Below are 14,938 nucleotides of genomic sequence, written 5' to 3'. Positions count from 1 at the left end.
GGTGGGAGGTGGGAGGCAGAGGCGGGATCTGTAACCCTCTGCACCCACCTGCTACGAGGTGGGCACCAGCCCAGCTGTGACAAGCAAGGGGGGAGAAGGTGGCGTGCCCCTGTCCAGGCTAGAGAAGAAAGCCCCGGACACTGTAAAACAGGCCCGACGGTGAGGAAGCAAGTGCTTGACAGAGCTGTGCGGACTGGGAGCTCTGGGCCGCTCAGATGAGCCAAGATATCTTTGGCCTGGACGGGCCCAGGAGGGCTTCCTGGAGGAGGTGGGCCAGTGAGGAAGACTGGAAGAAGCACAGGGAGGGCTCTGGGGGGAGGTGAGGGTGAGCCTGGGGGTGGGCTCCCTGAGGAGCTGCCAAGATGACTTGAGGGGGCAGCTAGGAGGGGCCTGGGGGAGGGGGCTGGGCCCCCGAAAGAGCTCAGGGCCTCACCTGGCAAACTGCCTTATGGAGTGTGCCCTTAACCCTTGCATCCCTGGCTTGCACGTGCCAGTTTGGTCTGCTGAGAACCCGTTCTGCCCACGCTCCCATATGATACGATGAAAGGAAGACCCTGCTTATTCCTCTCTCTCAGACACCAGTCTACCTGGCGGCCAGCAGAGGGCCCAGGCCCAGGCTCTGATGTCCACATGCAGTTTACGGAGAGATGAACCCCTTGGAGCCCACTCGTAAAACCTGCTTACTCTGATTTTGTATTTATTTTCTGCTCCTGTTCTAATAAGTTATGGCATTTAGTTTTTTTAGAACTCTCAGAGGAGGTGGGGCAGAGTCCCAGGAACAAGAAGTGCAGGTGGCGGCAAGGACAGGGAAACAAAACCCTAAAAGGCAGAAGCAAGCCCTGGAGCCACTGAGGGCAGGGACCGTGCTTGCTTGGCAAAGGGGGTGTGTTTCTGGGGCTTTTTCCTTCTTCCTCCCCACTCCGGCCCAGCCCTGTGCTAGACAGACAGCGGGAGAGAGGGGACTTCTGCCTTCCACTGTCACTGCTGAGACCCAGCTCTAAGGGGGCACCCACCTGGAGGCTGGTGACTGTGAGACGGCGGGCATCATCCGAGAGGGAGGCCACAGGCACCACAAAGGGGCTGTCTGGGATGTGCTCATCATTGAACTTGATGGAGACCTCATAGTCACCTGGGGAAGGGAGGCCAGTCAGCCTGAGACCCAGGATGGGGACGGCAGGGCATGACTACCCCTACCCGGCCTTATTCCAGGACGGACTCCTGGGACCAGGGATCAGCTCTGGAAACACACACATTTCCAGGGGTGTAGGGTGGAGGGAGATGGAGCAGAGAACAAACAAGGATCCAGGCGAGGGAGTGTTCTGTAGCCCCAAGCGTCTTCTGTGGTTGTCGAGCAGAAACAGCCTGGAAGGTTAGGCAGGCCCAGCCTCCACGCCTAGTGTGACACTCACCTGGCTCCTGGACAACATAGGAGACGCCGCAGGAGCCGTCCTTGCGGTCCTCAAATGCAATCTCTGCCTTGCTGGGTCCCTCCACGGCAATGGACAGGCCCCCGGCGCCCGCCTCTCGGGTCCAGATGCTGAATTCAGCTGGGGATGGGGGCAGGGCAGGGGCGACTCTTCAGCACCGTCACTGTAACCCTGCTGCCCTGGCCCCCTCCTGCCCCTGGGCCCCCTGCAGCTTACCTGGCATGCCGGCCACCCCTCGCTCCAGCCCTGTGCCTCCGGCCCGCACCTTGTGGGCCCCGCCTTCGCCCAACGGCCCCACAGTGAACTGGAAGGGGCTGCCAGGCACATGCTGGCCACGGTACTTGACGGCGACCGTGTGGGGACCCATCTCCTGGGGCACAAAGCGCACGCTGTACGCACTGTCCTCCCCTTCCACAATCTCCGCAGCTTCTGTCTTGCCTGACGGGCTGGTCACCTGTGCAGCCATGTCCTGAGAGCTGGCCTCACCTGCAGGGCGTGAGGACTGTCAGGGCCACACTGGGGCTGCTCCTGGCCCAGGACCTCCCCTCCCTCCTCGGAAAACCCCCTCCTCTGCTCCGACCAGCTGGCCAGCTGGGCCTGGCTGGCCACTCCTTCCCATGTTGACCCCAGGATGGAAGGCCCTGGCCCCCGGTGAGGACCCCACCCCGCTTGGCTCTCCCCCGCTCACCCTCCTGCCGGGTGATGCTGCCGAAGGAGCCCAGGCGTTCTCGGCCCAGGAAGTCCCCGAAGACGGCAGGGAAGGGGTCTCCGCCCACCTGGGTGGACTCCTCCACCCGCACCTCCCGCTTGGTCTCCCCGCCTCGCGTCTTGCTGATCTCCGTGCGCTCTGTGCGTGTGTATGTGTGGCTGCTGCGTGTGAAGGTGCGTGTCAGGCGCTCCTGGGCTGACACCATCTGGAACCAGTTTCCTGTGGGGTGCAATGCCCGCGTGGCAGAGGAGGAGGTGAGGAAGGACCAACCAGGACGGAGACCCCAGGGGCCACTCTGGAGCCAGGCCAGCCCTGCCCTACCAGGCACCTGCCCTACCAGGCACCCGCCCTGCCCGGGCTCTCCTCAGCTCATACCTGGGATCTTGAGGTTGAGGTCACAGGTGCTGCCGATGGTGGCAATGGAAGGCGCCTGTCTGCGCCGTGTGATGCTTTCCTTCATGCGGCCCTCGCCAGTGACCTTCACGGTGAAGGGGCTTCCTGCAGGGAAGAAGACGGGTCAGCCTCTCAGACTACCACCACCAACCTCCTGGTCACCCCCACCACTGCAGCCCGGAGCCTCACCAGGCACATGCTTATCAGCAAACTTGATGTTGATGATGTAGGTGCCGGGCTCCGTGGGGCAGTAGGTGACTTTGCATGTGCCATCCTCCATGTCCTCGCAGTTGATGTCCACCTTGCTAGGGCCTTCGATACTCAGTCCCAGGCCTCCGTAACCTGGGGGAAAGCGAGGGACACGTCTCCCTCGGTCCCTACTGCCCACCACCCTCTGCCACTCTCCTCTCCTCTGTCCAGACTGGAGGCTCTGCATGGAGTGGGCACCCACTGTGCACGGCAACCACCACCAATGGCTCGGCCGGGGGAGGGGGGTGAGCCAGGCCCTGCCCCGGTGGCTGGCGGGTAGGCGGTCTGGAAAGCTCCCTAAGGTAGGTCTCTTGGGTCCCAGAGAAAGAGAGAGAAATAGATGCTCAGGACAGCTGGACTTTCCCTTAGGAGTGACATGGGGACATTCATGCCCCCGGAATGTGAATCCCAATAGAGACAGAGGCCAAGTGCAGGGAGGAGGGTCTGGCCAGGAAGAAAGAGGCCCCAGCTGACACTGGAGACCCCTCAGGGGCTCTGGGAAGATGTACCTGCATTGCGAGTGTCCACGATGAACTCCGCCACCTGGAAGGTTTGTCCCTCAGACAGGCCCTTTCCCCAGACTCGCACTTTACTGGCGTCCCCGATCTCAGAGGGCCCCACGAGGATCTTGAAGGGACTGTTGGTGACGTGCTTGCCACTCTTGCGCACGCTCACCACGTGCTCCCCCACCTCCTTGGGGGTGAAGGAGATCCCTGTGGAGACGTGGGTGTCAGGCATGGGCCTGGGTGTGGCAGAGCACCCCTTTCTTTCCAGCCTCCCGCGCAGTGCCATGCTCACCAATGTGCCGGTTGGGCAGGCGCTTGAGCAGGCAGGGTTCCTCGTTGCCTGAGGGGGCACGGATGCTGGCGGTCAGCAGGCTCAGGTCACTTTCCGTGATCTTCAGTGACACATCCGTGGACGTGCCCACGTTCAGTTGTGATGTCCTCATTGAGTCGTCCCCTAGACAGGGTTTAGGGGTAAGGCAGTTGCAAATCCACGCAGGCCCTGCCCTCATGGGGCTCAGGAGACCTGGGAGGCCCTGCTGGACTCAACCTAGTCTGGAGGCCATTCGCAGGCACACAGAGCCCAAGGCCTGGGGGAGCGTGGCTTCAGTCCATTAGCTACCAGAGACCATCGCTGAGCCCAGCACCCTAACTCCCCTCAGAGACCCTCTGAGGTTGCCTCATTCCTGAACGTGTCAAACCCTGAAAGGAACCTTTGTGTATTTGAATCCTGAGTCACGTCGTTTTATGGAAACAAAACACTAGACTGGATCGCACAGACCTGAGCTGCAGCCCTGGCTCCTGCCCGGATGAGTGTGTGGCTTTGAGCAAGTTAGACTCTGGGGCTGGTTTCCTTGTCTGAAGAGAGGTGACTAATACCCTGAAGTCTTCTGACAGTTCCTGCAAACATGCGATCACACATTTCAAAGCATGGGGGTGGTCGAGTGCTTCTCACCTGCTGTAGAGAACACTCTTTACATTTATCCCAAATAACCTCTTCCACCTTGAGGGCCTCTGCCCTCGTTTCTGGAGTGACTGAACACGCTGGGCTTGAAAATATGTTGTATGCCAGGCATGTATGTGATATGTGTGCATGTATATGGTGTGTGCGTGTGGTGTGTGTGCAAGCATGATGCAGGCTGCACGTGTGCATGTGTCCACCCTACCTGTGATCTTGGCTGTGAAGGGGCTCCCCGGGATGTGCTTGTCATCAAAGCGCACGATGATGCTGTAGTCTCCAGGCGCCGTGGGCAGGTAGGACACAGTGCAGGTGCCATCCTTGTTGTCCTTGCAGGTGATCTCTGCCTTGGACGGGCCCTCCACAGCCAGAGACAGACCACCTGTAGGTGAAGGTGGGCTGAGATAAGAGGTCCTGCCCTCTCCCCAGTGCCTGGCTGGTCCCCCACCCCAACCCTGTGCCTGCAGCTCCCCTCACCTTCCCCTGCATCCTTGGTGACAATGGTGAAGGTGGCCGGCTTGTTGACCATGCCGTGGCTCAGGCCTGGCCCGTAGGCACTCACATGGCGGCTATTGATGGCGTCCACGTAGAACTGCAGGGGGCTCCCTGGGGGTGGCACAGGGGAAGGAGGCTGGGTCAGCAGTGGGGACAGGGGCTGCCTGAGTCCACCATGGCGCCCCAGCACCTTCCCAGCAGCCTCCCTCCTGAGCCTGTGTCTGTGCCACAGGGATGTGACTCATTGGAGTCTGCCTCCCCCCAGGACCCAGCTTGGTGTCTCTGCACAAAGGAGGCGCTCAGGATACATTTGTTGGAAGAAGGAAGGCAAGAATGAAGTCGCTGCGGGCGGCTCCTCCCACCCAGCCCAGCCCCACTCACCCGGGATGTGGTTGCCGTCATACTTGATGCCCATATGGTGCAGGCCTTTCTCGGTGGGCGCGTACCTCACCGTGATGGTGCCGTCCTTGTTGTCAGTGATGTTGGGCCGTGCAGTCTTCCCGGAGGGCATCCGCACCTCCCCTGCCAGGCAGACACAAGTTAGCACGAGACCCCGGTTGCCCCCACTGTAAACCCCCTGCTGGCCCAGGCCCCCGCTCCTGTGTGGTTCTCCTTCTACCCAGAGGTCAGGCGCCAGGGGACAGCTCTGCCCAGCTTGCTGTGTGGCCTTGGGTAGTTCCTGTCCCCTCTCTGGCCCCCAGTTTTCATCTCTAAGGAGTGGGTGAGCCTGGAGGAAGACCCCGGGCAGTACCTGTGAGTTCCCCTTTCTGCACAGTGAAGGGGATCACCAGGTTGAAGGGTCGCAGCATGGACTCCATGGGCTCCACGGGCACCACGGGCTCCTCGGTGGCCTTTGGTGGGTGAGAGGGAATAGGCATTGGCTGGGGAAGGCCTGAGCACTTGGACTGAGCCATGACTGAAGTCAGAGAAAGAGCTCAGAAAGGAACAAGATGGTTAATGATGAAGCCCGAGCAGCAGGAGAGACGTGTCAGCTGTAACAGAAGAGGTGTGTGCCCCACCCAGGGTCCACCTGCCCAGCCCGGGGTCCATCTGCCCAACCCTGGGTCCACCTGCCTAGCCTGGGGTCCACCTGTCCAGCCCAGGGTCCACCTCTCCAGCCCAGGGTCCACCTGCCTAGCCCGGGGTCCACCTGTCCAGCCCGGGGTCCACCTGTCCAACCCGGGGTCCACCTGTCCAGCCCGGGGTCCACCTGCCCAGCCTGGCTCCCACTTGCCCAGCCTGGCTCCCACCTGCCCAGCCTGGCTCCCACCTGCTCCCTGAAAGGCCCCAAACAATGCCCCAGCCCTGGCTCCTGAGAAACAGAAGAAAGAAGTGAAGGAAGCAGAGAAGGAAGGACGAGGGCTCGCCCAGCGGAGGCGGCAGTACCCAGTGTGTGGGGTAGGTGCCGGGCCGATGAGGAGTGTAGGGCTGGTGCAGCTGCAGTACGTCGGAGGGCTCCTCCACGTGGGGCAAGGGGTCACATGCCTGGGGAGGCAAGGCACGGAGGGCACAGGTATGGCAGGCCAGTGTACCCAGCTCAAGGGACCGGGAGCTGGCTCCAGCCTGGGCTGGCCCAAAAGTCCAAATCAGTTGCCGTCTAGTCAATTCTGACTCATGGTGAACGCGTGTGTTTCAGAGTAGAACTGCCCTATAGGGTTTTCATGATTGTGACCTTTCAGAAGCAGACTGCCAGATCTTTCTTCCAAGGTGCTTCTGGGTAGATTTGAACCACCAAGCTTTTAGTTAGTAGTCTAGCACTTAACTGTTTGTGCCACCCAGGACTCCAGGGCTGTCCCCAGAAAAACAAAACCAAACTCGTTGCCGTCAAGTTAATTCTGACTCATAGCAACCCTAAATCCTGTGACCCAAAATCCTGGGCTGCCCACCGGGCAGGACAGATGCCTTGGGTACCTCACCCTCTGCTTCCGCCTGCAGGACCAACTCTGGGGAGAAGAAGCCAGGGACAGTGGGACTGAGGGTGGAGAGGAACACAGCGAGTTCCTCCAGAGCAAGCTGACCGTCAGTAGGGCCAGAGGCAGGGCTGGGCTGCCCTCCCACTTTGGGAGATCTGGCGCAGAACCATCAGATGTGGGGACAGGTCTGTGATTCCTACTGCTGCCGAGAGGACCCAGGCCACCTCCCACTGGCCCATTAAGACCTGTGGCGGCCCCTCCTCCCCATTAAGCCCTGTGGTGGCCCACTCCACCCCACCCCCACCCATTAAGCCCTGTGGCACCCCCCCGCCCCTAAGCCCTGTGGTGGCCCCCCCCCCCCGCCCATAAGCCCTGTGGTTGCCCGGAGCTTACCCCCCAACCCCGCCCATAAGCCTTGTGGTTGCCCGGAGCTTACCAGCACGTGGAAGGGGCTGTTGGGGACGTGCTCGCCTCCAAAGCGAATGGTGATGACGTACTTGCCCGGCTCGGGTGCTGTATAGTAGATGTCAAAGGTGCCATCGTGGTTCTCAACCACGTCCACGTCGAGCTCGGCCCCATCCGGCGTGGACACCGTGCACGTCACCTTCCCCTTGCCTGCCGCCTTGGCGTCCACTGTGATCACCGTCTCCTCCCCAATCTGGATGCGGGGGCCCAGGCAGGCACCTGCCACACAAAACTGCCAAGTCAGCGGCCGGTGGGGGCTGTCCCTAGCCCCTCCCTGTTCCCTGCTGTCCCATGCCACCTGGCCCACAGCGAGAAGAGGGAGAGCACTCACCCAGGCCATGGCCACCAATGGACACTGGAAAGAAAGAAGAGTGTGAGGCTGCGCAGCCCCTTGGCTGCGGTGGGAGGGTGTGAGGCTGGTGGGAGTGAGGGGCAGGCTCTCTGACCAGCAGTGCCTGGGGACTGGGCCAGGGGCCTGGAGGGCTTTGAGGGATGCAGGCTGTAAGCAGGGGCAGAGGAAGCCGGGTGGGTGCCCACCTGTGACGAGGCACTTGCTGGCGTCCCCTGTGGGCAGGGCATGAATGCGGAAGGGTGAGTAGGGGATCTCATCGCCACCATACTTGATGGTGATGGTGTACCGGCCACTCATGTCCGGCAGGTAGGACACAGTGTACGTGCCATCCCCGTTGTCTCGGATGTTGGCCTTCTTGGGCTTGCCCTCAGGGTCCTATGGGAGCAGCAGAGGTCAAGGCCTGCCCAAGCCAAGGCTGGACCTGGGCGGGGAACCTGCGAAGACTCACCAGGATCTGGACGGTGAGCAGCCCCTCCCCGGCATCCCGGGCGTCAATGGTGAACTCCACAGGGAGGCTGGCAGGGATGCCGGCGGCATTGAGGCCGGGCCCACTGGCCCGCACCTTGCTGGCATCGTGGGCTGGAAGCACCTTGATCTTGAAGGGGCTTGAGGGGCACAAGGGATGGACAGTTGGTTGGGGGTCAGGAAGGGGCATCCCATCCCATGTTGGGCCTGGAGAACTCTCCACACATGCATGGGCAGGAAGGAAGGCGGCCAGCTCCCACCCTGAGTCTTAGGAAGGGTCCCTCGGGGGCCCCATGACAGAGACTGAGCATTTCCTCTTCCTTCCCTGGGAGGAGGCTACAGCTTGTTTGAGAGTTCAGAGGACACCCTCTCCCAGCCTGCAGTCCTTTCCCCAAGGTGCTAATTTTGTAGCTTCATGCGGTAAAAGCTCAACCAGAGCAGAACCCCTGGGCTGTGCTGACTCCAGGGTGAAGAAGACAGGCAGAATCCAGGGAGGGAACTCCAGGGGAGGCAGAGCAGGCTGGGGCAGCTGGGACAGGGCAAAGCTGAGACAAGGGCCCTGCAGGTGTGGCCCCGTGGGCGTTCCTCTGAGCTCAGCCACACCACGGGAGCTGCAGCCGGGCCTCACCTGCGTGGCACCTCCTGGTCGGCATACTTCACGGCTACTGTGTAGGGTCCGTCAGTAGCTGGGGTGTAGTGGACAGTGTGGGTGCCGTCCCCCTTGTCACGTACCTCCACAGGCTCGGCCACACCTGGGCAGGGGAGCAGGTCAGTAGAGCCTCCCAGCACCCCGTCCTACCCCCCTCCACCTGTCCCAGACCGTCCATACCTGTGGGGCTCAGCACAGCCACCTGCAGGGGGGCCCGGCCAGCCTGGCTGCAGTCCACTGTGAAGGTCTGGGGGACCCGGGCCCTGACGCCAGCTCCCAGGCCTGGCCCCGAGCACTTCACCTTCCCTGGGTCCACCACATCCTTCACCGGCACCCTGAACGGGCTTCCTGCAAGGAGAAGGGTATCAGCCCCACCCACCTGCCTAGGAGGGCCTCCCTGAACCAACGGACCAGCCAAAGAAGGGGAAGAGTTCCCTCCCACAGGCAAGCCAGAGCAGCACGTGAAATGCTTAGGAACTTGCTAAGAAAACAGAAACAACAAAAAATGAACTTGGCCGCAACCTGAGGCTGGGTAGGCCTCACTCATTTGGGCCACAGGCCTGGAAAAGGCCTTCCTAAATCAGTAACATGTTAAAAATGGACTATTTCAAAAGAACATGCATTTTTGATGTTGTGGCTGATATAATAAAAACTATGTGAAATTAGGTAAGTGACGGGGTGAAAATGTCCCATTTCAGCAGGCCCAGATTATGCAATAACTGAAGAGGGGACACCCCACCTTCTGCAGCTCTGCCCCGCAGGGGAGAAGGGGGACGGGGCCTCTCTGCTGTGCAGACACTGAAGGCAGAAGCCAGGAGAAGCTGTCCTTGACTGGACAGTGTCTGAGGGACCCGCATGACCAAGGCCACACCCAGGCAGGGGCTAGGACACCAGAGCTAGGCCTCTGAGGGGGATCTGGAGGGGCTGTGACAGCAGCAGGCACGCCCTGGCTCCAGGCTCCACCCTCACCACCCAAGCATCCCCCTCCATGCCCTCTCCCCGCCAGGGCTAGTTCCTGGCGCTGCTCCTGGGGGTCCTCTCTTCGAACCTCCATACCCAGCCTCCTCCCAGTTCCCCTCTCATTGAGCAGGCGCCCTTCTGCCTCCCTTGCCCGGCCCTCTCTGCACACCTGGGATGGGCCGCCCCCCGAAGGTGATATTGACGTCATAGTCTCCAGGGGTGAAGGGGATGTACTCCACGGTGCAGCTGCCATCCTTGTTATCCTTGCAGGACATCTTGGCTTCTGAGGGGCCCTCAATGGCCAGGCCCAGGCCCCCGGTGCCGGCTCCCCTGCAAGGTGACAGCCCCTCAGCTCAGCTAGGACCAGTGAGTTGGGAGGGAGAAGGAGGGCAGGCCGCTGGGGCTCCAGCTGAGGAGGGCTGAGCTACAGGGGCTGACCTGGGACACTGGGGAAGGTTTGCCCCTGCTTCGCCCCTTGAGAGGGGATGGGGTGGGGGTGAGGCACACACAGAAGGACAAAAAGGCAGGATGCCCTCTCAGTCTCAGGGTCAAGGCCAGGAAGGAAAGCGTACCTGGTCTCCACAGTGAAGCGGTTGGCCTTGTTGACCAAGCCGCCCTCCAGGCCTGGCCCGAAGGCCCGGACTCGGGTGGGGTCGCAGCCCTCTGTCACGCCCACTCGGAAGGGGCTCTTAGGCACAGCTACGTCATCATACAGCACCTCCACCAAGTGCACCCCTGGAAGCCAAGCCACACGGAGTCAGTGGTGGGGAGTGCACTCACCCAGCCCTACCCGCCCCAGGACACCGTGACCCAGACCCGCCCTGGCCCCAACCGGCCCCTCACCCTCTTCATAGGCCGTGTACTGCACTCGGTAGGTGCCGTCCCCGTTGTCTGTCACGTAGGTGTCTGTCTTGGCGCCCGAAGGGTTGAGCACGCGTGCCGTGATGTGGTTCCCTCCCGTGGCTGTTAGGGACCTTGCGTCCACAGTGAACTCGGTGGTCACCTCACGCAGGACACCTGGGTCCCAGGAGAGGAGAGCTCAGCACAGCATGGAGGCAGCCCTCACACAGATGCTCACCCCACCCCAGGGCTGCCCCCTGCCCCCAGACCTGAGGTTGCCCCTCCCCTCGGCCTGCTAGCTTCCAGCTGAGCCCCAGTCACCTGCTCTGTCCCCTGGGAGCTCTGAGACCCTGATCTACACCCTCTGCCTTAGCTCCAGCACCACACGGTGACATCCTGTTCACGTCAGCCTGCCCCCCAGGCTGTGGGCCCTAACGGGTGGGTCTGGGTCTTAAATCTCTCTGCACCACCCCCATGCCCAGCACAGGGCCAGCCCCCAGCCCAGCAGGTGGACACTCACACCTGCTGGACTGCGTGGACTGTCTCCTGCCACCCTCTCCCTCAGCACCCTCTAGAGCAGGGTTTTAGCTTTTCTAGATCCAAAACCAGAAACACCAAACCAGGTGAGGTGGGCTTGATCCCAACTCATGGTGACCCCATGTTAGAACTGGGCTCCATAGGGTTTTCAGTGGCTGATTTTCTGGAAGTAGATCACCAGGCCTTTCTTCTGAGGTGCCTCTGGGTAGATCCGAACCACCAACCTTTCACTTAGTAGGTTAGTAGTGACTCTTTTTTTCGGATCAGGTACCCCTTAATCTGATGAAAGTGGAGGATCTCTCCAGAAAAATGCCCATAGGTAGACACTTGTGCCACAAGAGCAGATGCAAGTTTCCCCTGCACACTCTGCCCTTCCCCTGGGCTTCTCCTCTGAGCTGTCTGAGCCCCTGAGGACTCCAGAGCTTCCCTCCACACCCCACCCTTTGCCTTCAGCCCCTCCCCTCACTCACCGTGTGGCTCCACGCCAGGTCCGGAGACCTTGATACCACTGGTGTCAACAGCGGGCTGCACATGGACGCGGGTGGGGAACTTGGGCACGGGGTGCCCGCCATACTTGATGGTGATGGTATAGGTACCAGGGAAGGCGGGGCTGTAGGTGATGTGGTAGGTGCCATCAGCGTTGTTGTGGATCAGCACCTCAGCCTTGACGCCGGCGTCCGAGAGGATCTCAATGGTCAGCTCGGCCTCGCCCGCCTCTGAGCAGTCCACAGTGAAGGTGGCTGCCTCACCGACCTTGCCTCGCTCTAGGCCTGGCCCACTGGCCCGCACCTTGCTTGGGTCGAACACGGGCCGGATGGTGGCCTTGAAGGGCGAGCCAGGGATGTGGGCTTCGGCAAACAGAATGTTGATAGTATACTCGCCCGGCTCTGTGGGCAGGTAGCTGACAGCACATGAGCCGTCGCCATTGTCCTGGCACTCGATCTTGGCCTCGCAGGGGCCCTCCACGGTCAGCCCCAGGCCACCTGTGCCGGCCCCCTTGGTGTCGATGGAGAAAGGTGCTGGGGTGCCCACCAACCCGCCCTTGAGACCAGGTCCATAAGCACAAACCTGGGGAGAGAAGAAGGGTATGTGGGTCCCCTACACCTGGCTGCTCCCATGCCCCACCCCCCTCCTAGCTCCCCACGCGGCTAAGCCCCTTCAGACGTAGCAGCTACTGCAAGACTGAGTACTTAAGTCCTGATGAGGAAATGGAGGCAGAGAGAGAGAAATAACCTGTCCAGTTGGTGGACCTGACACTCCAGACCAGTCTGGCTCCAAGGCCGGGCTCTTAATCACCAAGTTGTCTCAGGACAGGTCTTGGCTGTGCCCACTCCCAGATACACAAGTCCCTCTGGCCTCTGTCCCTGTGACTCATGTATCCTCCCCCCAACCACTAGCCTCCACCAGCCCTGTCTCCTCACCTTGGAGGGATCAGGTGGCAGGACACCCTCCACGGCGAAGGGGCTGCCGGGTACCAGATGGCCATCGTAGGTGATGTCCACCTTGTAGGGCCCCTCCTCGGGAGGCATGTAGCGCACAGCCTGGGTGTCAGCCCCGCCCCCAGGCTCCAGCTTGCAGGGGATGGGCCGTCTTGAGGGTGAGGTCATCCGCACGTCCAGCTGGCCCTGACCGCCGGCCCCGCGTGTGCTCACGGAGAATGCCTGCTCTTGCCCGACAGCCACCTCTGCAGAGCGGGCAAGGGGCAGCATGAGCAGACCCCAGCCCACCCCACCCCAACACCCCTCTGTGGAGGGGGCAAGGGGCACCGTGAGCAGACCCCAGCCCACCCCATCCCAGCGTCCCTCTGGGGAGGAAGCAAGGGGCACTGTGAGCAGACCCTAGCCTGTCCTACCCCAATATCCCTCTGCAAAGGGGGCAAGGGGCACTGTGAGCAGACCCTAGCCTGCCCCACCCCAACATCCCTCTGTGGAGGGGGCAAGGGGCACTGTGAGCAGACCTCAGCCCACCCCATCCCAGCACCCCTCAACCCCAGGGCAGCTCCAGCCCTACTTACTGCTGTTGAGGCCTTGAACTTTGACTTTGCTGAGGTCCAGCGGGGGTGCCACATTCACCACAAAGGGGCTCTTGGGAACAGGATCCCCACCATAAGTCACTGTCACGGCCATGTTACCCTATTGGGTACAACAGTGGGTCAGAACCGGGTGGCTCAGACACAGTCTGGCACTGTCCCCTTGGCTTAGAGACCCAGAGCAAGAGAGAGGATGGGGAGGCAGCAAAGGGGCCAAGGATGCAGAACTGGTCCTATGAGCCGTGAGGGAGGAGACCGGGTCCCAGGTCAGCCAGGACAGGTGGGGTGGGGGGACACACCTGCTGGACAGCCGTGTACTTGACCGTGTAGGAGTAGTCGTGGTTGTCGATGATCTCAAAGTCCCGCACAGCCTCACCCTTGGACGCCCCAGCAAAGCGCACGTCCAGCTTGGCCTTGCCGGCACCCTTGGTCAGCACTGTGAAGTGAGTGGGCTTCCCAACTTCCACACCTAGGGAGACCCCAGAGACGATGGTGAGGGCTTGGTGGTTACCTAACCCCAGCCCAGTCCAGCCAGACCCCTGCCCAGATACCTACCTGTGCGGTTCAGCCCAGGGCCCTCAGCCTTGACCTTGCTGGCATCATGGGAGGGGTCCACCTTGATGTGGAAGGGACTGGCAGGGATCTCCTGGATGGGAGAAGGCTTGGTGAGGGGGGCCGCATCCCTGATCTGGGCTGGACATGGTGGCAGGATGTTCCCAGAGGATCCACTGTGGACAAATGCAGCCTCTCAAAGGGCCCCCTCAGCTTCCTCTGCAGCCCACCACCCACAGCCAGGAAGTTCTCAATAAATGTCTGTGGACTTGTACTCCCCCACCTCTTCCCCACCCCAAGTGACAATATCAAACCGCCTGCTCCACTGACGGACTGGGGTACCTGGTTGGCAAACAGCACCATAATGGTGTAGCGGCCGGCCCCCGGGGGCGTATATTTGACCGTGAAGGTATCATTGTCATTCTTGATGATGTCAAAGTCGATGTCAGCCTCTGCGGGGCCCACCACGCCGGGGGCGCACTTAATGCCAATGCTCACGTCACCTGAGGAGAGGCAGTCACCTGACCGTGAGTTGGGGGCTCAACAACCACCCCCGCCTGATGGGTCTCACTAGAGCTAAGCCCCTGGAAACGGTCTCCGGCCAGAGCCCCAGCCCCATCCCCAGGCCCTGCCCACCCCGCCCCCGCCCCAGGCCCCCGACCTGCCCCTTACTCCAGGGCTGGGCTCACACCTTGGCCTGCCTCGCTGCAGTCCACTGTGAAGTAGGTGGGCTCGTTGGCCTTGAGGCCTGTCTTTTCCACGCCAGGGCCGTATACCTTCACCCGCTCCGGGTGACTGCCCTCTCCCACGTTCACCTGTGGGGAGGGAGCAATGCTCAGCACAGTATTCCTCCCTCAAAGCCCACCCCCCAGCACTACCCATCCCAGCCTTGGACCAGTTTTAGCCTCTTCATGGGGGCCTCGAGAGGGGAGGGGTGGCAGGGCCCAGGGACAGCCAACATGTCCTGCATGGGGTTCCACCCTCCCTCTGGGACCTCTGGCAGTGGGCATGGGGCAGGGCGTGAAGGACGAACCCGGAAGGGGCTCTTGGGCACATTGACGCCTCCCCAGGAGATGATGATGGTGTGCTTGATGGGCTTGGTGGGCACGTAGGAGCAGCGGAAGGTGCCGTCGCCGTTGGGGATCACCTTGATGTCGATGGGGAAGCCCTCGGCATCCTATGAACATTCCCCAAGCAGGGTTCAGAGAGGGCTTTGACCTCCTTGGAGCGCCTGTGCCCTCTGCCGGCCTCAGGTTCAGCAGGACGGGTCAGGCCGTCCTCCTTACCCACCCGCCACACGTTCACTGTTCCCCTCCCCTCCACTGATGTCAGGCGCAGGCGAGCCCCATGCCACATGCTCTAGTGGCCAGAGCCTACCCTGGAGCCAGAAGACCTGGCTCCAGGCCATCTTCGAGGCCTTTCTCCCAGCCCAGGGTTTCTCA

At 61.5% G+C, this 14,938-nt stretch overlaps 1 protein-coding gene across 6 annotated transcripts in view; it reads right to left on the bottom strand.

The window, feature by feature from the left end:
• FLNC (filamin C) overlaps nucleotides 1-14,938 on the bottom strand; it is a 29,866-nt gene that overhangs the window by 2,869 nt on the left and 12,059 nt on the right. The window contains exons 14-43 of one of the 6 annotated variants that reach the window (XM_004382645.1): nucleotides 14,530-14,673; nucleotides 14,188-14,311; nucleotides 13,839-13,999; nucleotides 13,500-13,590; nucleotides 13,244-13,413; nucleotides 12,930-13,047; nucleotides 12,337-12,599; nucleotides 11,386-11,983; nucleotides 10,382-10,555; nucleotides 10,111-10,273; nucleotides 9,708-9,868; nucleotides 8,759-8,926; nucleotides 8,558-8,681; nucleotides 7,913-8,069; nucleotides 7,650-7,839; nucleotides 7,444-7,467; nucleotides 7,084-7,331; nucleotides 6,121-6,219; nucleotides 5,486-5,585; nucleotides 5,116-5,256; nucleotides 4,717-4,845; nucleotides 4,448-4,621; nucleotides 3,577-3,738; nucleotides 3,288-3,491; nucleotides 2,719-2,871; nucleotides 2,512-2,634; nucleotides 2,116-2,355; nucleotides 1,644-1,913; nucleotides 1,410-1,547; nucleotides 1,014-1,129 (exon numbers count right to left, since the gene is read on the bottom strand). In XM_004382645.1, coding sequence (XP_004382702.1) covers nucleotides 1,014-1,129; nucleotides 1,410-1,547; nucleotides 1,644-1,913; nucleotides 2,116-2,355; nucleotides 2,512-2,634; nucleotides 2,719-2,871; nucleotides 3,288-3,491; nucleotides 3,577-3,738; nucleotides 4,448-4,621; nucleotides 4,717-4,845; nucleotides 5,116-5,256; nucleotides 5,486-5,585; nucleotides 6,121-6,219; nucleotides 7,084-7,331; nucleotides 7,444-7,467; nucleotides 7,650-7,839; nucleotides 7,913-8,069; nucleotides 8,558-8,681; nucleotides 8,759-8,926; nucleotides 9,708-9,868; nucleotides 10,111-10,273; nucleotides 10,382-10,555; nucleotides 11,386-11,983; nucleotides 12,337-12,599; nucleotides 12,930-13,047; nucleotides 13,244-13,413; nucleotides 13,500-13,590; nucleotides 13,839-13,999; nucleotides 14,188-14,311; nucleotides 14,530-14,673 — 5,127 coding nt within the window. Of the gene's footprint in view, nucleotides 1-1,013; nucleotides 1,130-1,409; nucleotides 1,548-1,643; nucleotides 1,914-2,115; nucleotides 2,356-2,511; nucleotides 2,635-2,718; nucleotides 2,872-3,287; nucleotides 3,492-3,576; nucleotides 3,739-4,447; nucleotides 4,622-4,716; nucleotides 4,846-5,115; nucleotides 5,257-5,485; nucleotides 5,651-6,120; nucleotides 6,220-6,830; nucleotides 6,835-7,048; nucleotides 7,332-7,443; nucleotides 7,468-7,649; nucleotides 7,840-7,912; nucleotides 8,070-8,557; nucleotides 8,709-8,749; nucleotides 8,927-9,707; nucleotides 9,869-10,110; nucleotides 10,274-10,381; nucleotides 10,556-11,385; nucleotides 11,984-12,336; nucleotides 12,600-12,929; nucleotides 13,048-13,243; nucleotides 13,414-13,499; nucleotides 13,591-13,838; nucleotides 14,000-14,187; nucleotides 14,312-14,529; nucleotides 14,674-14,938 lie in introns of all 6 variants that reach the window. The other 5 variants (XM_004382646.1, XM_004382648.1, XM_023737081.1 and 2 more) reach the window with 5 other exon arrangements.

Source organism: Trichechus manatus, unplaced genomic scaffold (genome assembly GCF_000243295.1).
Source record: "Trichechus manatus latirostris isolate Lorelei unplaced genomic scaffold, TriManLat1.0 scaffold00097, whole genome shotgun sequence".
Lineage (NCBI taxonomy): Eukaryota > Metazoa > Chordata > Mammalia > Sirenia > Trichechidae > Trichechus > Trichechus manatus.
The sequence above is the reverse complement of the archived record's forward strand: the minus strand, read 5'-3'. Positions and strand labels throughout refer to the sequence as shown.